At 37.0% G+C, this 22,948-nt stretch overlaps 1 protein-coding gene across 1 annotated transcript in view; it reads right to left on the bottom strand.

Annotated features, from left to right (window-relative positions):
• The window catches only part of SREK1IP1 (SREK1-interacting protein 1), a 44,655-nt gene that overhangs the window by 18,917 nt on the left and 2,790 nt on the right, over positions 1–22,948 (bottom strand). The window contains exon 2 of the mRNA XM_011930128.1: positions 11,539–11,586. Within this exon, the coding sequence (XP_011785518.1) occupies positions 11,539–11,586 (48 nt within the window). The remainder of the gene's footprint in view (positions 1–11,538; positions 11,587–22,948) is intronic.

Below are 22,948 nucleotides of genomic sequence, written 5' to 3'. Positions count from 1 at the left end.
ATTAATGTACCTAAAATATGTATTGCACATTTTATACAAGTTTCTTAGTTGTTTCTTAGTCTAGTCTGCCATATTATTGGAACAAGTTTTCCTCACTGTGATATCCGAACAAATGAATCATTCAGAAGCACTCTTTTTAGCTTCCAAACATATGGAGTTTTCAGGCTTTGTGTTTATTGTCAATCTCTAAATTTACTACACTGTTACCAGAGAATGGGATCTGTATGATATTAGTTCTTTGGTATTTGATGAGACTTCTTTCATGGCCTAGGATGTAGTAAATTTAGGAAAGATTTGTTAAGTATTTCAAAAACACAGTCACATACTGCATAATGGTGTTTACGTCAATGATGGACCACATAGACAACACACGTCCCCTAAGATTATAATACTGTTCCTTGTCAATGTTTAGATATGTTTAGACACACAAATACTTACCACTGTGTTACAACTGCCTACACTATTCAGTACAGTAACACGCTGTACAGGTTCACAGCCTAGCAACAACAGGCTATACCACGCAGCCTAGATGTATAGTAGACTATACATCCAAGTTTGCGAAAGTATAATCTATAATGTCCACACAAAGATGAAATTGCCTAATGACACACTTCTCACAGTGTATCCCTGTTGTTAAACAACACAACCATATACTGCTATTTGTTGAAAAGGGTTCTATATCTGTTTGCTTGTTCAACTCTTCTCCACCTTATTTTTTTTGTCTAATAACTTCTGATAGAAGTATTTAAGATTATACAAGTATTAATTTGTCAACAATTGCTATTATAAACAATGCTGAAATGAGCAGCTGTACATGTCTCTGTGGACATAAACCAGGTTTTCTCTAGGGTAGGTTTGTCAATTTCTCCTTGTAATACAGTTTTTGCTATAAATATATACATAGAGAGACAACAGTAAATGCTTTCAAGATTATTACTTTATCTTTTTAGTTTATTGTTCTTGAGTTTCCCCTTATCGCCAGAAGTGCTTTTGCCGCAAGTAGGTAGCTAGTCAGGCATGAGTGGAGCAGGAGAGGGCTCCCCTACTCACAAAGGAACATCAGACAACCATCAAGTGATGGTCTGGCAGCTGTCACACTGTCTCTCTAAAATGATAATTAGTCACAGCCAGTGCCAGGGAGAGGCAGTTTCTGAATAGGTAAAAATACCTGAAATTGATAATCAGCAGCTTCCAATAAGATCTCAGGAACTGGGCAAGTGGGCTCGAGCATGCGCATTAAGAGACAAAAATGAAGTATGACCTTCTAGGGGCATTCCATCAGAAAAGGGAAGAAAAAGCCTCAGGTAAATATGTGTACAACTCCAGTAAACACACTGTGCATGCTCACCTCCCAAGTGCAGGCAGGGCACCATGCATAAGGGAAGAATGAAAGGAAAGGGGTACAAGACGCTGGAAGTAAGTCAGCATGTAAAATGCTAGGTTCAAGGTTAAATGGGGCCTTGATCTCAAGGTGCCAGCCTGGGCCTCTTCCAAGTATATATTCCTTTCTTTCATTCCTGCTTTAAAGCTTTTTAATAAACGTCTACTCCTGCTCTGAAACTTGCCTCCGTCTCTTTTTCTGTCTTATGACCCTCAGTAGAATTCTTCTGAGGTGGCAAGAATAGAGGCTGCTACAGACCTGTACAGATTCGCCACAGGTAACTTGGATACCTGCCACTGCTAACAGTTCCACTAGTGCTCTTTTGTTCATTATTTGTTGGGTAATATGAAATTGCCATTTTTGTAGGTAAAACAGTGGACTATCAGCAATATTCAATCAAATATGTGTTTCTGCCTTATCCTTTTATTTTGAAAATTTCTGTGTAGTTTTTAGTTTTACGTGTAGTTTTATTAATCACAACATGTAATTGGACTTAATTTTTTAAATTTGATTTGATATCAGCACAATTTTTAACATTAATTTCTTAGCATGGGAAAAATAGTTCCTGCCTCACTGGAAGCAGTGTAAATTCACTCTTCATAGTTAGATATACTCACAAGGTGTAAGCTGAGGTTGCCAATTCTCGATTATTCGTTTTCTTCTAATTATTTTATGGGAACTCAAACACACTGTATGCATTCTTGCTTCTTTCAGTGAGTGAAATTTTTTCTAATCCCTGCTTCATAGCCTTTTTAAGGAGTCTGACTTTATGTGAGGGGCTCCACCCTTGCCATACTGCCATTCCCAGGGCTTGAAAGCGTCACTCCACAGCTCTTAAATGCCTACTCAGTAGTCCTGTAGATCACTGTTTTCGACTAAGATTTCCCACTCTTGACTTCGAGCTCCTTTTCTTGTCTAGCACCTGGGGATTTCCCTTTCATTCTTCTGAGTTGGGTTTTTTGTTGTTGTTGTGGTTGCTGTTGACATAACACTTTTTCCCTCCTGCATTGTTACACGTGTTTGTAGCAGAATGGAAGCCTTTCTGGGTTGGTTTGGCTTGCCTCTTTGATCAGAACTCCTGATGATACAGGTTGGGCATGGTGGCTCACGCCTGTAATCCCAGCATTTATGGAGGCTGAGGCAGGTGGATCACTTGAGTACAGGAGTTCAAGACCAGCCTGGCCAACATGGCGAAATCCTGTCTCTACTAAAAATACAAAAATTAACTGGGCATGGTGGTACATGCCTGTACTTCCAGCTACTCGGGAGGTTAAGGCACAAGAATTGCTTGAACCTGGGAGGTGGAGGTCGCAGTGAGCTGAGATTGTGCCACTACACTCCAGCCTGGGCAGCAGAGTAAAACTGCCTCAAAAAAAAAAAAAAAAAAAAAAAAAACCAAACAAACACAAAAAAACTCCTGATGATCACTTAACATCCTGATGATGTACTTAAGTTAGTTTTATACACAAATACCTCTCATCCTCTCATTGAAATGAATATTTAAAATAAATAAAATGCTTAAATAATGACCACACTGGTAGCAGTCTCTGCCCCACACCCATTTTAGCTTTGCTTCAAGCAAAGTGACCCTAAGGTGATAAGACAAATCAATTGCAAAATTACAAATAAAGCTTCTTACTGATTTTTTTTTTTTCTATTGGGGAATAAGTTAGTGAAGCCTAGGTAATAACTGTGTTGCAAATTACAGTTCTTATGGCTAGCAATCTAAATGTTCTTGTAGAAAACAATGTAGAAGAAAAAAAAAGGTGGAGGACTCACCCTTCTTGATTTTAAAACTTACCATAAACCTATAGCAATCAAAGCAGTTGATTGACACACAGAACAGACACACAGACCAATGGAATAGAATTCAAAGTCCAGAAATAAACCCATACTTACATAGCGAACTGAGTTTTAGCAAGAGTGCTAAGTCCATCCAGTGTGGAAAGAATAGTCTTTTCAACAGATGGTACAGAGACAACTTTACCACATGGGAAAGAATGTAGTTGGACCCCTCACCTCAGACCAAATGTAAAAATTAACTAAAAATGGGTCAAATAAAGTAAAATATAAAACTGTAAAGCTCTTAGAAGAAAGCATAGGAGTAAATGTTCATTACCTTGGATTTTGCAATGGATTCTTAGATCTGACACCAAAAACACAAGCAACAAAGAAAAAAATTGAAAACACGGTCATCAGAATTAAAAACTTTTGTGCAAAATTATCAGGAAAGTGAAAAGTGACAGAGTGGGAGAATATATTTGCAATCATCTCTCTGGTAGAGCTTAATATCCAGAATACATAAAGAACAACTATAACTCAACAACAAAAACACAACCCAGTGGAAAAATGAGCAAAGGGCTTGAATAGACATTGTCTACAGAGGAAATACAAATGGCCAATAAGTACATGAAAAGATACTTAACATCATTAGTCATTAAAGAAATGCAAATCAAAACCACAATGAGATACCACTTCATACCTACGAGGATGGTCTGAATTGTTTCTACTCATAACGCTTCTGACATCCAATGTGTGGGTTTTTTCCACACCAACAGCCAGTTCTCCAACTTTCTGGACACTAACTGGGTGTCCAACAATTCAGTTCAATTCTGTTACTACCCAGGGTTAGCACAAGTTAAGGGCTCAGACCCACAAGACTATTCCCATTTCAGATGCCTATAGTGAGTCTAGGCCACCCATACTTCTGACCAGCCAGCTTTATAAGGCCAGGGGGTTCCCACAACCCCATCCTCAAATTCGAAAATTTGCTAGAGAAGCTCACAGAACTCAACAAAACAGTTTACTTACTATTACCTGTTTATTACATAGCATGGAACTCAGAACAGCCAAATGGAGGAGATGCACAGGGCAAAGAAGTGGCATAGAACTTCCATGTGCTCTCTGTGTGCCACAGTCGCGGCACTTCTATGTGTGCACAAACCCAGCAGCTCTCTGTACCCTGTAGTTTAGGGGTTTTTATGAAGGCCCCATTAGATAGGCATGATTGATTCAATTACTGACCACTGGTGATTAAATTCAATCTCTAGCTCCTCATCCCTCTCCCCTTTCTGGAGGTCTGGAAGTGGGGCTGAAAGGTCCAACTTTCTAATCACATGGATTGTTCCTCTGGCAACTGGCCCCCATCCTGAAATGATTTAGGAGCCTCCCAAGAGATCACCTTAATAGTATAAACTCAGGCATGGTTGAAAGGGGCATGATATGAATAATAAAAGATTCTCCTATCACCCCTATCACTCAGGAAATTCCAAGAGTTTTAGAAGCTCTGTGTCAAGAACCAGGGACAATGACCAAATATATATTTCTTATGATCACAAATCGCTATTTTTTTAAAAAGGAAAATAATGAGTGTTGGCAAAAAGGTAGAGAAATTAGAGCCCTTATACATTTCTAGTGGGAATGTAAAATGGTATAGCTGTTACGAAAACCAGTTTCACAGTTTTTCAGCCAGGCACGGTGGCTCACGCCTGTAATCCCAGCTCTTTGGGAGGCAGAGGTGGGCAGATCACAAGGTCAGGAGATTGAGACCATCCTGGCTAACACAGTGAAACCCCTTCTCTACTAAAAATACAAAAAAGCAGCCAGGCATGGTAGCACGCGCCTATATTCCCAGCTACTTGGGAGGCTGAGGCAAGAGAATCACTTGCATCTGGGAGGCAGAGGTTGCAGTGAGTCGAGATGGCGTCACTGCACTTCAGCCTGGGCGGCAGAGCGAGATTCTGTCTCAAAAAAAAGAAAACCAGTTTGGCAGTTTTTCAAAAAAGTCAACATAGTAATTCTGCTCCTATGTACATACCCCAAAGAATTGAAAACATAGACTCAAACAGGTACTCGTACATCAACATTCATTGCAGCACTATTCATAATAGCCAAAATGTGGAAACAACCAAGTGTCTATCCACAGGGGAATGGATAAACAAAATGTGGTATATATATAGAGAGAAATAATTTAGCCATTAAAAGGAATGATGTTATAATACATGCTACAACATGGATGAACTATGAAAATATTATGCTAAGGGAAATAAGTCAGACACAAAAGGACAAATATGTATGATTCTACTTATATGAAATATCTAGAACAGGCAAATTCACAGAGATAGGTTAATAAGGACCGGGGAAAGGAGGGAGTGGAGAGTTACTGGTTAATGGTTAAAGATTTGGGGCAAGGAAAAAGTTTTGTAATTAGTAATGATGGCTTTACAACATTGTGAATGTATTTACTGCCACCGAATTGTATATTTAAAAAATGGTTATAATGGCAAATTTTGTGTTACATATATTTTAACACAATTTTTTAAAAAAGCAAATGAAAAGGAGCATGGCATAGTATTAAATCTTCCAGATAACCAGAGTTCATATCTCAGTTTTCCCATTGACTAACACGGTAACCCTGGGCCTCAGTTTTCTGATTTGTAACAATAACAAAAATAACAACAATTATTGAGGATTTACTGAAGCCAGTCATTGATCCAAATACTTGCATGAACTCATTTAATCTACACAACAACTCTATGGGATCAGGTACTATAATGATCTTACTTTACAGACAGGAAACTGAAACACAGTGATCAAGCAATTTACTTAATATCACATAGCTGGTAAGTGCCAACAGAGGTTTGTACCTAAGTAATCTGGTGCCAGAACCATTTGTCTTGAATGTTCATAAAACTGGAGATCATGAAACCTACTTTACAGAGTTATTTTAAGAATAAAATAATATCTTTAATGCAGTTACTACAGAGACTAGCACCAAATAGGTATTCAGTACACAGTACCAGGTTATGACCATTTATTTTACTAATACAAGGAAAAGTATTTTCTTCCCTTTCCTCCCTCCAGGAGTAGCTACATTAGCAAATGCCAAGTAATAAAAAAGAAAAAAAACAAAAAACAAACAAAAAAACAACCTCCAGTTTCATTTTGACTGCAGATAAAAATCTGTCAATGTACACACACACCAAAAAAACCCCTCTTGTTTTATAAATAGGGTACCCAAATGTCTACTTCTGGGCTTACAGAATATATAGACTATGCTAACAGCTACTAACTTAACCAGGCTTTAGCTCTATCTAAAATCCTCAGATTTAAGAACACACAGCTATTTTATAAGCTTTTAAATTCCTAAGCCCAGTTCATTCCACCAAGCTTCCATATCCCTAACACTTTGGTTTCTCCCCTAAATATGCTGGCCTCTTCTGTAGTCATATATTCTTTCTTGAAGTCTTTTTTTTTTTTCTTTGAGAGAGGGTCTGGCTCTGTTGCCCAGGCAGGAGTGCAGTGGCACAATCTTAGCTCACTACAACTTCTGCATCCTGGACTCAAGCCAACCTCCCACCTTAGCCTCCCAAGTAGCTGAAACCACAGGTGCACGCCACCATGCCTGGCTAGTTGGTTTGTTTGTTTTTTGTAGAGATGGGGTTTCACCATGTTGCCCAGGCTGGTTTCAAACTCCTGGGCTCAAGCAATCTGCCTGCCTTAGTCTCTCAAAGAGCTAGGATTACAGGCATGAGCCACTGTACCTGGCCACCTTCCTTGGAAATCTTATCCTCATATTTATCTGTTTTATTTCCCCACTGACCTACCTGATCATTGCCCCTTTCCTAGTCTTTTTCAATAGATTTTTAAACATGTAACTGCCCTATGTGCTCACATAATATTGCCACTACACTTAAGGGATATTTAGCTCTTCCTTGAGGGCATTTCTCTATAGTTAATTATCCTTTACCCCAGTATTATTAGTATTCTCCAGGCTTCTCAATATTGTTTCCAAGTAGTAATCCTTAACTGTCCACTCAGCTGCCTGCTGCAGGTTAATAGCCCCATTCATTGAATTTTTTTGAATCTGGCATACTCTAGCTCTTTACCCCAAGCCCTGCCACGAGCTTGAATGGACAGTGTAGGTTGTCGGATAGCTTTTCTGGGTTCCCTGACATTCTAGATTCCACGGCCACACTATGGTCCTTGTTATCATCTGCAACTGCTTTATCTCTGAAATTTTAAACTCCAATATTAAACTCTGACTGTGTCTTTAATCCTTCTAGCTTTTTCATTCATTTACACTCACGCATAGATCTGTTTTTGATTCTCATTATGATCTTCATTCCCTTAACACCTTCATTTTCTCCCAGTCTCAAATCTCTCATTACTGACAATATGAACAACCTTTTACAAGTCTGACTCTTTTATATACCCCTGTTTATCCTCATTGCAGACAAACGAATCTGACTCAAAGTTACTATTTCTCTGGGTTGTTACCCACCACTCCCCCACCACCCCAGAGAAGTCAGGCAATGCTTGAGTGTAACAACCACACATTCATGCATATTAGCATTTTTTATTTGTCCTTAGTCAACTTCCTCTCCTGCTTCCCTCAGTGACTTTCCCAAACTGGTACCTGTCTCAAAACATTCATCATTCACTGTCCTGTCCTACTTAAACTCCCTACCTCAGGGGGCAATCCTGTCTTCTAATTTACAAACAAAATTGAGATTATCAGGCTGGATCTCCTACTTTCTATCATTACCTGAAAACATCTGTATCTATTCTCACCTAGTTTCTTCCAAACTTCAGAGGTATCCTTGTCATCCCTCTTAAAGGAACTTGCTTAATCTTTCCTTATCTTCAGTATTTGCAATATGTCTTCTAATGGTCCCTCAGTTTATACAAACAATTTATATCTTAAAAAAAGAAAGAAAGAGAGAAAGAAAAAACCCTCTCCATTTATCCCAGTTTCTTCTAGAAATTACCCAATGCTTCCCACCTCTCTCATGGAAATGTCTTGAAAATGGAGACATTGGCTTTCTCTATTTCATCCCCCACGACTCAGGCCTGAATCTACACAGTTTGTTTCATGACCTACAATTCTACTTAAACTGATCTTCCTAAGGGAAGCAAAGCATCCTACCTGCTAAACCCAAAGAACATTTTTCAGTTCATTTCTTATAACTCTTACCTGTTGCACCTGACAATTTCCCCTCAATTTTGAAAATATTTACTCCTTCAGCTAATGTAATGCTACACACTCTTGTTTCTTCTGCCGTATCTTCCTGGTCACTTTTCCCTCAGTTTATGCCTATATTATTTTACTCCACCATTTGATATTTTACTCTATGAGAAGTCTGTTGTTATTCTAAAATATGTTTAATTAAATATCATATAGGTCAACAAAATACAAATGTGGAGAAAAACAGTTTGGTTGTTTCTAGGACACAAAAGCTGTGCTTTTAGAAAGATTTAAATAAGTTGCTTTTAAAAAGCAGTTGACAAATTAGGCAACAGCAATAAGACCGTAAAAGGAAAAAGAGAATCTAAAATAATGGACAAGGTACCTGCTTCTCAAAGGGAATGCCATTGGCATTTGGGGCCAGAATATTCTTCACTGCCCAGGACTGTCCTACTGCTGCAGGACGTTTATAATCTCTGGGCTCTACATAGGAAGCATCATAGTGCTGCGCCCTCCATCCTGTTGCTAACAATAAAAAACACCTCTACAGATTTCTAGGGAGGCAGTAGAGAATGTGGTTGAGAATTTTTTTTTTTTTTTTTTTGAGACGGAGTCTTCTCTGTCGCCCGGGCTGGAGTGCAGTGGCCGGATCTCAGCTCACTGCAACCTCCGCCTCCCGGGTTCACGCTATTCTCCTGTCTCAGCCTCCCGAGTAGCTGGGACTACAGGCGCCCGTCACCTCGCTCGGCTAATTTTTTGTATTTTAGTAGAGACGGGGTTTCACCGTGTTAGCCAGGATGGTCTCGATCTCCTGACCTCGTGATCCGCCCGTCTCGGCCTCCCAAAGTGCTGGGATTACAGGCTTGAGCCACCGTGCCTGGCCTGGTTGAGAATTAATGATACATTTCTTTACAAGTATCTTAACTTCTTGCCTACCTTTGAAGAAGCAAACTATAAAAAATAGAAAATGCATTTCAGATGTGGTTTATACACACAAGACTGAACACCAATAAACAGACATACAAACAGGCAATAAAAAAGTGATGAATTTATATTTATGTAAATGTTAAAGGTATTTACATATTTGTTTTTATTTCCTGCTGCTATGATCAACCAATGGGTCTACTAATCTTTTAATCATACTTTCTGAGAGCTATCATAATTATTTGAGACATTTATCTCATAAATAATCCCAAGGCCTACTGTCCTTGTAGCTTTTAAGTATTCTGAAGTTACCAACTTAAAAAGAAATTCTAATAAAAACTCATTATTGAAATAACTTTTTCTGTGAATTTCTTTTAAGTTAATTTTGCTAAAGAAATTCTGCCACAGAGAGACCCATGTTATTTAATAATACATTCAAACTTAACTTGAAACTTTAAAAAATGATATATTCACTATTGACATATACTGAGAATAAGATCTTTTTCTATCAAGTATTGAAATTCTTTAAATTGTACAATCTGAACAACTATTTTTGCAACAAAAGAGAGAGCATTTTTTTTGTAAACAACCGAAAAACACCCAAACTTTTGGGCATTAAAAATATTATGAATCGTCTTCTTGACCTTTCTCTTACTCACAAAAATTTTGGCCCCCAAATAAAAGATAAGCTAATTTGTAAAAGCAATTTATATTAAAAAGACTTGTAAACTGAGAAGACCTTCCTCTTTAATAGCTGTAGAGACTTAAGAGCTGCAGAGATGTAAATTTAACACAGAAGGGAAATATTACTAAATTTTTCCACAGGAGACAAATCAGAAATTGTTTAATGACTAAATCACTTAAAATCAAAGATCTAAATAATAAAGCAAAAATAACTAAATGTGGAAATATTGACCAAACTATTTGCTGGTTTGGCTTCTCCTAAAGAATTCTAATTACTGCAGATACTTGCACTGTTGTCTTACATAACAATGAGGAGACTATATCAACAAATATTCTATTTCCAGAAAATGAATTTAATTGCTTTCCTCAAAGTCTTAGGTTAAAAGAAGTCCAAGTGTAGAGACTGTTATTTGTAGATAGACTGGGAAATCCTTTTCAGATTTTGAAGTAAATGAAGCATTTGTAGGTTCTTAATTCTTGAATAAAGAAATGAGGCAGGTAAGTTGGCAATGATCAAAAGAAAGTAAATTAAGTTAGCAATAGTTGAAACAAAGTAAACAAAGAGGAAATAAATATAAACAAATTAAAAAATAGAAAAGATTTCATTGCACTCATTTCTTGCATGCAAGTACATTTTCAGTTTTCATTTATATGAGTGATATATATATATAGTTATATATGCAATTTTGCTACTTGAGCAAGCTTCCCTTGAGCCAGTTTTTAGCTTTTGCTTGGAAGTATGTGACTCGTTCTCTCAGCATGCTTTTAATGTGCCCTTCTGTTGGAGATTTATGCTGAGTACTCTTATCACACGTTCTTGCATGAATATCTTTTTGTCAAATCACTCTTAGTTGGTAAAACATAATAACTCTTCAATGAACTGCAGTGAATTAACAATCCAGGCTAATTTGCATGGTCTGCAAACAACTCAGAAAATATCAAATGTTTTGTTATAGCTGTTACTAAAGCTTTAGGCATTGCTATATTTAACTAAAGAATATTTACTTAGAGTATAAAATTACAAATTTATATTATATAATTACACATGCTTAAGTTTACCTTTTCATTCAATTAATCATAATGGAGATTAATAATTGTTTAAATCAAGTTTTTGCTCATGAGCAGAAATTCTGAGACCAATTAAATCTTTAAAGTAAATGTAATACATCTTTAAAGTAAAATTAAATATTTAAATAAAATAAAATAAAAAATCTTCATAAATAGTTTGCATTGCCTCCACCTTTTCTCCTAGTATGTGGAAAGGAGGAAAAGAATAAGTACGTATATAGTTTTTAAAAAATATACTTTCTCCAAACTCCTTAATCTACTACTAACCACCTGTATCTTCATGCTACTTTTGCTAGTCATCAGATACATAGTTACCTGTTACTGGGTCTAAAGCAGGGAAGAAAAGTGAATATTTAGTGCTAACAGAGGAATTTCTGTAACAACTACATGTTAGCTTAGGGCTAAAGGACTATGCAACTGGGCCCCTGAAATCAGGATGCTATGTTATATTGCCCAAAGAGGCCATAATTCCAGTATGAATAATGCAAAACATGTCGTCTTTTAGAATACTTACGGTAGCCACATTTTTTACAGCCTGCTCTGACACTGTCCTTGTTGCAACCTGAAATACAATTGGATAGAATTTTAGGAAGTAAAAAAACATGCAAAAACTTAAAAACTTCATTGTATGAAAAAAGCTAAGGAAAACCATTTGTTGTAGAATTTCTTTTTTTTTCTATTGAGACAAGGTCTCACTCTGTCACCAAGGCTAGAGTACACTGACAGGATCACAGCTCACTACAGCCTCCAGCTCCCAGTTCAGGAGATCCTCCTACCTTAGTCTCCCAAGCAGCTGAGACTACAGGCATGTGCCACCACACCTGGTTAACTTAAATTTTTTTTTGTAAAGATGAGGTTGTGCTTTGTTGCCCAGGCTGATCTCAAACTTCTGGCCTCAAGCGATCCTCCTCTGGCCTCTCAAGGTGCTGGGATTGTAGGTAAGAGCCACTGCACCCAAAAGAATTTATTTATTTAAGAAACAGCAACAACAACAAAAAAATCTCTAACCCAGCTTAATGACCTACTCAATTATATGACTCTTATAAATCAACACAAAGGCCAATTTACTCAAATCATTAAGATTTTTTTCTAATTCAATATAATAAAATAAGACAAACACACATGGCCAACAAACATAAAAAATGCTCCACATCACTAATCATACAGAAATGCAAACCAAAACCACAATGAGATACCATTTCACCCCAGTCAGAATAGCTATTAATAACAAGTCAAAAAACAACAGATATTGGTGAGGCTGTGGAGAAAAGGTAAGGCTTATAGACTGTTGGTGGGAATGTAAATTAGTTCAGTTACTGTGGAAAGCAGTTTGGAGATTTCTTAAAGAACTTAAAACAGAATCATCATTCGACCCAGCAATTCCATTACTGAGTATATATCCAAAAAAAAAAAAAAATTTCATCAAAAAGAAACATGCACTCACATCTTCACTGCAGCATTATTTACAATAGCAAAGACATGGAATCAACTGAGGTGCCCATCAATGGTGGATTAAAGAAAATGTAGTACATATACACTATGGAATACTATGCAACCATTTAAAAGAACAAAATTACATCCTTTGCAGCAACATGGATGCAGCTGGAGGCCATTATCCTAAGTGAATTAACACAGGAACAGAAAACCAAATACCACATGTTCTCACTTATAAGTGGGAGTTGAAACATTGGGGACTCATAGACATGAAGATGACAATAACAGATACTGGGGACCAGTGGGAGGGGAGGGAGGACAAGGGTTGAAAAATTGTTGGGTACTATGCTCAGTACCTGGGTGATGGGATCATTTGTACCCCAAACCTCACCATTATGCAATATATCCAGGTAACAAACCTGCACAAGTATCCACTGTATCTAAAATAAAATTTGAAAAATAAAAGAAAGCTAAAAAAAAAAAATCTAGTAAACAGTTAAGAGTTAAAACATTCCAGGAATTCTACAGCACTGAGGAAGAAATTCCAGGGTACTCTGGCCTGTCCCTCAAATGTAAAATAATTTACTTATTATTATATATATATACAGACATTTACTTATTTATATATATATATATGGACATTAAGGTTAACAAATATTTTCCTGTTTTCCATTAGAAGAAAAAAATATCTAATTTCTTATAGGAATTGGTGAAATTCCAGAAGACTTACTGTAATTGCTAGGTATTATAAGAAATACCTAAATTCAACACTCAAATTTTGACGAGAAAAACTAGCCATATATCCATCCAGTTCTGATAAATATTTACAAATACAGTAATCCCGTATAATTAGTAGCACATGCAGGCAATATTGAAGCTATAAATACCAGAGACAAATTAAAACTGGTTTCTTTCTATTGTGATAAAATATAAACAACACACAATTTACCATCTTAACCATTTTAAAGTATACAATTTAGGTGAATTAAGTACATTCACAATGCTGTACAACCATCATCACTATTCATTTCTAAAACTCTTTCATCATCCCAAACACTAACTGTATTCATTAAACAACTGACTATTCCCCCTTCCCTCTAATCCCTAGTAATCTGTATTCTGCTTTCTGTCTCTATGAGTTTGTCTCTTCTAGGTTCTTCATACATAGGGAAATCATACGATACTTGTCTTTGGGGCCTGGATTATTTTACTTAGCAGAATGTTTTCAAAGTTCATCCATATTATAGCGTGTATTAGAGTTTTATTCCCTTTTATGGCTGAATAATATTCCATTGTATGCATATATAGTTAAAACTAATTTTATCCTCCAATAGTGGCTTCAATCAACCAATGAAAGCCCCAGTATAGTATTATTTCACTTTCTGTTTTTTTTTTTTTTTTTCTTTGTGCAGTGGCATGCAACCTGGGCACACTGCAAGCTCCACCTCCTGGGTTCAGGCCATTCTCCTACCTCAGCCTCCTGAGTAGCTGTCACTACAGGTGCCCGCCACCACGCCCGGCTAATGTTTTGTATTTTTAGTAGAGACAGGGTTTCACTGTGTTAGCCAGGATGGTCTTGATCTCCTGACCTCGTGATCCGCCCACCTTGGCCTCCCAAAGTGCTGGGATTACAGTTATTATTCCATTTTCTTGGTAAAGAGCATATAATTCCCAAACCCTTGAAATGGAGATATAATCCTAACTAAATATTTAAATACATACAGTCCAAACATAAAACAGTGTTAATTTAAAAATAAATATAATCTAAAACTATTTCTTTGGTGTTATGAAGTTAAAACATTAGTTATTTTCTCCTTAAATTTTAATATTGTTTTAAAGTATACATTATTGAGGTGAGGCATCATGGCTTGCACCTGTAATCCCAGCAGTTTGAGAAGATTCCTTGAGGCCAGGAATTTGGGGCCAGCCTGGGCAACATAACAAGACCACATCTCTACAAATTTTGTTTTTTAATTAGCTGATCACAGCATGTGCTTTTAGTCTGAGCTACCTGGGCGGCTGAGGTAGGAGGATCACTTGAGCCCAGGAATTCATGGTTACAGTGAGCTATGACTACACCACTGCACTCCAGCCTAGGTGACAGAGGGAGACCCTGTCTCTAATTATTCTAGTAAAAGTACAGTCTCTTCTACTATAATACTTTTAAAAATGCAAATATTGTTCTAATGTAATTGATACATTAGGGAAACATTTGAGCATAATGTGACTTTCATCCACATAAAACACTAAGTAAATGCAGAACATTGCATCCAGCTGATTTGAACCACACAGGAGTATACAAAATACACAAGCACATATCTCTCAAAGTTCACCAAAAATGTTGAGAACACCCATCCACATCTGGTGTTACAACTTTTCATGGATTTCTTATTGCCCTCTTACTGCCACTTCATAACTCGTAAACTGCAACTCTTCTGAAGCTGACTTGCACAGCAAACTCCAGGTCTTTTAAAAGGTAAAGTGTCATATTTATTGTAATAATTATGCATTTTTTAAACCAATTAACATGTGCAAAACTGTGCTACTGTTTCTATGAGATTCCAATCTTTTTTTTTATTTTTGAGACAGAGTCTCGCTCTGTCACCCAGGCTGGAGTGCAGTGGTGTGATCTCGGCTCACTGCAAGCTCAGCCTCCCCAGTTTACACCATTCTCCTGCCTCAGCCTCCCGAGTAGCTGGGACTACAGGTGCCCGCCACCATGCCCGGCTAATTTTTCTGTATTTTTTTTTTTTTAGTAGAGATGAGGTTTCACCGTGTTACCCAGAATAGTCTTGATCTCCTGACCTCGTAATCCGCCTGCCTTGCCCTCCCAAAGTGCTGGGATTACAGGCATGAGCCACCGCTCCGGGCCCTTTTTTTTTTTTGAGACCGAGTCTTGCTCTATCGCCCAGGCTGGAGTGTAGTGGAGTAATCTCAGCAAACTGCAACCTCTGCCTCCCGGGTTTAATTGATTCTCGTGCCTCAGCCTCCTGAGTAGCTGGGATTGCTACCACACCCAGCTAATTTTCGTATTTTTAGTAGAGATGGGGTTTCACCGTGTTGGTTCCTATCTTTTTTTAACGTGTCATTGAAGCTTTTGTGCATTGTGCTCTAATCCCACTGTTTCCCCGTAAACCCTGTCATAGTTAAAAACAAATATGTTACATTGTAGCAGTATTGACTGGAATAAAATCAGATGAATAATATAATCTGAGGGTCTTTCATTATGAAAACAACTGCATGTTGAAAAAAAGCTCAGAGAACTGGAGTCAGTGTTAAATCTGTTTCCACAGAAACTGTAGATGCTAAAACAATTGAATAAAATTATGCTAAATGCATCATTACTATTACTACAACAGAATAAAAATGTTCTAATAGATCTGAAATAATCTTATCTCAGCATGTATTAGAATTGAACTCATGACAAAAGGCACTGATAAAACTCATCATTCAAGTATCCCATAGTTTTAGAATAAACAAATTATGAAACTTTTTCCTGGCAGGTCATCTTCTTTCCTAAAGTTGAAACTTTTACATGACAGGGAAATATAACCAGAATTCTAAATAAAGTACTTTATATCAGCTAGTTCCTCACCAGTCTTTGGTTAAATTATTATTTCAGCTTCATTAGTCTTTAATATTCATGATTGGGCAACTGAATGCTTCTACCCAAGAGTTTGAATCTGAGGCAACTGACTTAGTAGATCTGAGACAAGTAACACAATGAAGTGGGGACAGTTAATTCATTCTGCTGTCAGGATCCAGTTTCCAGGGGCACTGATGTCACTGGCAGTAGCAGCCCTAACCAGGTCTGGGCTTGTGCAGGATCTTGGATATGGGTTCCCTGGGTCATTTCTATTTTCTGACCTTTATTATGCAGGCTTTGCTTAGATTCAGTGAGCTACCTGATATCTTTCCTTTTCTGCTTAACTAGTCAGTTTCCATTATTTGGAATAAGGACCCTGGCTGATATAATGGCACTCAAAATCCATGTCAAACTGACTATAGTAGGGCTATACTGTGAGACCCTTACTCAGCTAAGTTACCTACTTCCCTGCCTTAGGCTCCTGTGCAGTTCTTGGCTCCATTCCTTTTGGAAGTTTGCTAAGGCTGTTCAGAGTAATACAGTGTGCCCATCTCAAAATTTTCCTTTCTAATCATAATCTGCAATCCAAAAGGCATTATATAAAAACATATAAATTTGACATTGGAAAAAAAACTGAATGGCAAAAACCACCAAAAGCAAACTCAAAAGACACATGGAAACTCAAGAAAAAATATTTGCACCTCACAGGACCAAAAAAGGGCAATTATCCCTATGCATACATCTCAGCGAATCACTAAGAAAAAGACCAGTAACCAATAGGAAAGAAACGGGCAAAGGATGTTCACAGAAACGGAAATAGAAATGACTCTGAAACATGTGGAGATATGCTCAGTTCTATTTAAAACAACAGGTAAAATGTACACTAAAAACTATACTAGGATTCCATTTTCACTTATCAGAATCGCAAAGATTGAAAAGGCTGAAGGAAGTGTAGGGGGGTCTCATACATTGCTGGCAGGAGCATAAATTAGTACTATCTCTTATGGAAAGCAAGCTGATAAAACCTGTCAGAATTACAGTGTATATACCTCTCTGATACAACAGTCTCACATTTGGGAATTAGTTCTCCCAATGTATTTGCACAAACGCATACTGACTTACATAGAATGTTATTCACTATAGCACTGTTTGTAATAGGGACAGAGTAGAAATAATTTAAATATCAATAGGGAACTGACTAAATCAATAATGGTATGAAATAATGGGGATGGTCTTTATTTAATGATGTTATGATCGCTAACATATACTGTAAAAAGAAAATATATATATATATATATATAGTAAAAAGAAAAAAAGCAAGGTGCATAACAGAGGTAATGGCGTGTTGCCATTTGTATAAAAAAAGGTGATAGAGTAGGAGCACTGTCTTCTCAGACAAATACCACCACTTTAAATTCCAGCTCCCTTTCTAGCCTCACGCATTTCAAGGAAATTACTTCTCTTCTAATTATAAGCAGCCAGAAAGAGCAGACAATAAAATACAGATAAGATAGCTCAGGCCCAAAGGGAGTTGGAGGGGAAGTCTCTTGAGCAACTGCCAAACTTCACCCTCATACAATGGGCCCCAGTAAAATAGTGGGCCTTAATAAGCACATTCCTTCCCCTTCAGGTGCACTAGGATAGAAAAGATAAAAGCAGACTTGGGGGATATGCCTGTAGCTGCAGAAAGATGTATGGGAACTGACACACAACTCTCCCTCACAGATAAGCACAAGGAAGAGACAGAGAAGCAGTCCAAGCCTCTGACAAACTCTCCCACTCTGAATCTTTAAGAATGTTTAGTTTGTAAGCAAGTGTGCCTCTGACCTAACTCGGCCAGAAGGCGCCTCTCAGGTTTGTTTTCTCTAAATAAATCCGTCCTGACTGGCAAGCCATCTTTTCATGTTTCTTACCTCTTTCTTTAATTCTTACAGAAGATATTAGACATACCTCTGTAAGGATATACATTGGTTACTTGAAGAAAGAAAACTAAGTCCGGATGGAGAAAGAGTTAAGAGACATGTCACTATATACCTTTTGGCACCTTTAAAATGTGAAAGGTGATTAAATTACCCTTTCAAAAACCAATCTGGAAAATCTCCCCCAAACAAAACTGTAACACTAAGAAAAGTAATTGTCAAGTAAATATTATCTGACAAAAGGCAATGATTGCATTTGTAAATTCTTCAGAGACGCTACACTGCAGACTTTCTATAAAATTTTATCAACTCATGATGTCAGGAACAAATTTTAGAGGTCTTCATTCTTATACTTGCTAAATATTAAGGGCCTACTCTGAATCCAGTATTCTGTTAAACAACTTGGGTGGTGGTAGGAGGAATCAGGTAATTGGGCTGGTCCTTTATCTTCCAGTAACTTCAAGTAGCCACATAATTTTGAATACAACTCAAGTGCTTACCATGATGTAGAGTTGATAAGAGGTGCTCAACAAATACTTATTGATTTGAGGTTATAAGCTTAAGAAAATACAGTCATGTTTCATTTAATGACACGGATACATTCTGAGAAATGTGTTGTTAGGCACAACACAGAAATTTTGTCCTTGTGGCAATGTCACAGTGTACATAAACCTGGGTGATACAGCCTATATACACCTAGGCTCCATGGTATAGCCTATTGCTCCTAAGTCACTGTATTGATACTGCAGGCAGTTGTAACACAATGGTGAGTACTTGTGTATCTAAACATTGAAAAGATACAGTAAAAATAAGAGTATTATAATCTTATGGGGCCAACATTGTATATGCAGTCAGTTATTAACCAAAACATCATTTTGTGGTGCATGACTGTACTTCAGAAGTTGGAACTGGCAACTTTTCTGGACCCCAGTTGCCAGCTAAGAAATATGCATGTGCATATACACACACACTCAATTTGTCAAAATTCTTCAAGCTGAACATTTGTGATCTGTGCTGTTTTTAAAACATGTAAATTATATCTTAGTAGTTAGCACAAAAGAAAAAAATTTTAAAGTTAACAGCAGGCAATGAAGAAACAGAAAATACTGAGAAAACCAAAAAGAAGCGGCAAAAATAAAAGGACTGAAAAAAATTGAGAGAAAGATGGAGTCCTCAACAGTTGCTTCAGATTGGTCAGTGTCACCAAAGGAATGCCATATTTGATTTAAATTTATTTCCTTGAAATTTTACAACACCTATCTTTCCGAAGTCAACAACTTAGTCACTGGGAACTTTAACAGTGATGCTTAGAACTTAATATTACATTTTTCTTATTGTCTATTTTGGAATTTAGAGAAGCCTGATATTTTCATTAAAATATTTTTTACAATCGCTTAAATTTAAACATATACAGCTTAAGTAACTAAGTTTTTTCGTACTAATTAGAAATTACAATTACTTCTGTCACAGGATCCATTCTTTTCATTTTTAATTGGATTAGAGTCAATTAGATTAATTTTGTTTGGTAATAAGTTTTACATTTGGTTACTCCATTATGGTTTTAGTTACAATCTGGGGACCTATAAAGACAATTTCAGTTTCTTCTGCTTTTAAAATTCAAACTGCAGCCACATTTTATAAGTGGTAATATCTATTTATATAATACATATATTCTGCTTAAGTTGATGCAAAGTAAAATTCCAAGTATTTTACTTTTATTCCATTTATATTAAAAATTCATAGATACACTCCTTTCTTTGGGACTCCAAATATTGCACCAAAGTCAAAGTAGAAAAATCAGTAGAAATTAGGCATTTTTTACTAAAACATTAATATTTCATTAATAAGATAATTTAAAAAACAAGCTAAATGAGTTTCTCAATGCAAGTATTCTGAAATAGCAGATGTCTTAATAGCCCATTAAAAATGCCTTCATAGGCCAGGTGTGGTGGCTCACAACTGTAATCCCAGCACTTTGGGAGGCTGAGGTGGGTAGATCACTTGAGGTCAGGAGTTCAAGACCAACCTGGGCAACATGGTGAAACCCCATCTTTACTAAAATTCCAAAAATTAGCCAGGGATGGTGGTGGACGACTGTAATCCCAACTGCTCAGGATGCTGAGGCATAAGAATCACTTGAACCCAGGAGGCGGAAGTTGCAGTGAGCTGAGATTGTGTCACTGCACTCCAGCTGGGTGACAGAATAAGACTCTGTCTCCAAATAAATATATAAATAAATTAATTAAATTAAAATTTAAAAAATGCCTTCATAATCATTTGACTCCAAAGGGAGAAACAGTAAACCAACCAAAGAGCTGTTTAAACTACTGATATGAGTTTTATACTAATATGAAACGTATAAAACTCTTTAGTCTACACGCCTCACAAAGTACAATTAGTCTGTGAAGAAAAACGGTGTAAGAAGAGACAGAAAGGCTGGGTGTGGTGGCTCATGCCTGTAATCCCAGCACTTTGGGAGGCTGAGGTGGGCGGATCACAGGGTCAGGAGATCTAGACCATCCTGGCTAACACGGTGAAACTCATCTTTACTAAAAATACAAAAAATTACCTGGGTATGGTGGCATGTGCCTGTAGTCCCAGTTACTCAGGAGGCTGAGGGAAGAGAATCACTTGAACTCACGAGGCAGAGGCTGCAGTGAGCCAAGACAGCACCACTGCACTCCAGCCTGGGTGACAGAGCAAGACTCCGTCCCAAATAAAAAAAAAAAAGAAAAGAAAAAAAGAAAAAAGAAGAGACAGAGAAATTTGTTTGAGACAGAAATTTAATTACCTAATGAAACAGAATGAAGACTGTATTCGTTTAATCTGTTTAGTACTATGTCTGCTGCTGAGCAGAAATCTGCTGCTCAGCAGCAGAAATAGTACTCAACCCTCTAATTATTCATTATTTACCTATCATGGGTATAATTTTGAACTCGATGTTAGAGAAGCCATAGGGATGAATCAAGCCCCTACGGGGATATTCAATCTTTTGGCTTCACTGGGCCACACTGTTTTGGGCCACACTTGCATTGTACTTTTACAGCGCAGTCACACCTATTATCTCAGTGCTGTCACACCTATTATCTCAGTGCTGTCACACCTATTATCTCAGCACTGTCACACCTATTATCTCAATTTTTGCTGGGTTTCAACAGTTTATCTATGTCTTGCCATCCAACTTAATGGCACAATTTAACATTATTATACTTTGAAGCATCATTTTGAATTGAAAGAAGGTTAACATATCTCTAACAGTGGTGTAAGTTTAAGAGAATTTTAATAAGAGCTTAGAAATCACTTTTGTCCCCTTTCTTAAGTAGTATTTTAATGTATTGCTTAAAGTTTTATGAGGGCATAAACTATAGAATACACCGAAATACATTAACACTAACAAGAGCTGATGAGCTTTAAAAAAAAAAAAAAAAATCACACAAAAAAATCTCATAATGTTTTAAGAAAGTTTACGAATTTGTGTTGGGCTGCATTCACAGTCGTCCTGGGCAACATGCAGCCCATGGGAAGCGACATTATACTAGTTTATTTATGGTAATGCACTCACAGCTGTAATCCATGACAGAATGTGTCAGGTTCCATAAAAGACACAGAGCTCTATTTAGTAACTATGAAAAAGTGGCAGACAACAGTTTCAGCTAAGAGATCAGGAAAGCTTCCCACAGGTAGTTACAGGCAAAATAGGAGGTAATAACAAAGGCTCGTAGGTAGGAAAGCACTTGAGAGGTTCACAGAATAATTGGCCAAGTCAGATTTTTGCAGGATTGTAGAATGCATGAGGGAAGTGGTGGAAGGAAAGAGTAGAAACAGTGATTTGGTCAGGCTCGGGAGTGTGCACTTCATTCTTGCAGAGAGAGATGGGGAGATTTGGCATTTTAACACGTTAGAAACTTAAGAAACCTTAGCCTTCAACTCTATTATAGAGACACAAAAACTGAACCTCCAAAAGGTTAAGTGGCTTGAAGAGAATTACAAAATTCACAGATGGGGTGAAGAACTAAGTTCATGCCTCCTAGCAATGGCAGGATCAGATATATGATTTGGGAAAATTATTTTAGCAGCAATGTGCAATATAGACTAGAGAGAAAAGAAATTACCTATAGTCTAGTTTAGGAATAAAGAGCAATTGGATGTAATTTAGAATTCTTCTATTACTAAGATACTATCATAATGTGTTTTAAAAATCTTATTCACTGTGATGTGCCAGACTGAAATGTTAACTTGGCCATAGAAAAACTCCCTACCTTGGCTATAGACTTCAGTGAAGGAGATAATAAGAAAACAGTTTTGTGCCAACTACATCAGTAACATACATTGTCACTTGTGCCAGTTCAACTCTTCATGGAGAGTGGTGAATCACTGACATGAATGTTGGAGGTAATTTCAACAACTGTGAACAGGAAAAGCAGTTTTTCAAAGAAAGTAAATTTCACTGAAACCTGTGATCAAATATTATTTCTATAATAACGACTAAGAGTAAGATTTTCCTAAATGCCTACATGTCATTGTATTACCTACATAATGGTATAAGCTTATACACAATGCTATGAAAACACAGGTGAAGCACATGATCATAAAACAGACAAGGCTGATTTTTATGTGTGGTTTGCAGAAAGCAGCCTTGTTACTTTATAATCATACCTTGTCATAATCACTAGCAGGATCACCCCAAGAAATGCCAAACTGAATCCATTAAACCTAAAATTAAAGAGCATAACGTAATACTTGTCCTCCTTGATGATCACCTTGAAAAGTTTAGATTAGTCCTCTTTTCCTTTAATATCCTGTCTGGATCGATCATCCAAGAAATTATCTTATGATTTTCTGTATCTGTATTTTCTAATGACACTTGCATTGTACTTTTACAGCGCTGTCACACCTATTATCTCAATTTTTGCTGGGTTTAAACAGTTTATCTATAGCTTGCCGTCTAGCTTAATAGCACAATTTTACATTATTATACTTTGAAG

Source organism: Colobus angolensis, unplaced genomic scaffold (genome assembly GCF_000951035.1).
Source record: "Colobus angolensis palliatus isolate OR3802 unplaced genomic scaffold, Cang.pa_1.0 Scaffold84, whole genome shotgun sequence".
NCBI lineage: Eukaryota > Metazoa > Chordata > Mammalia > Primates > Cercopithecidae > Colobus > Colobus angolensis.
This window is presented reverse-complemented; position numbering and strand designations above follow the sequence as displayed.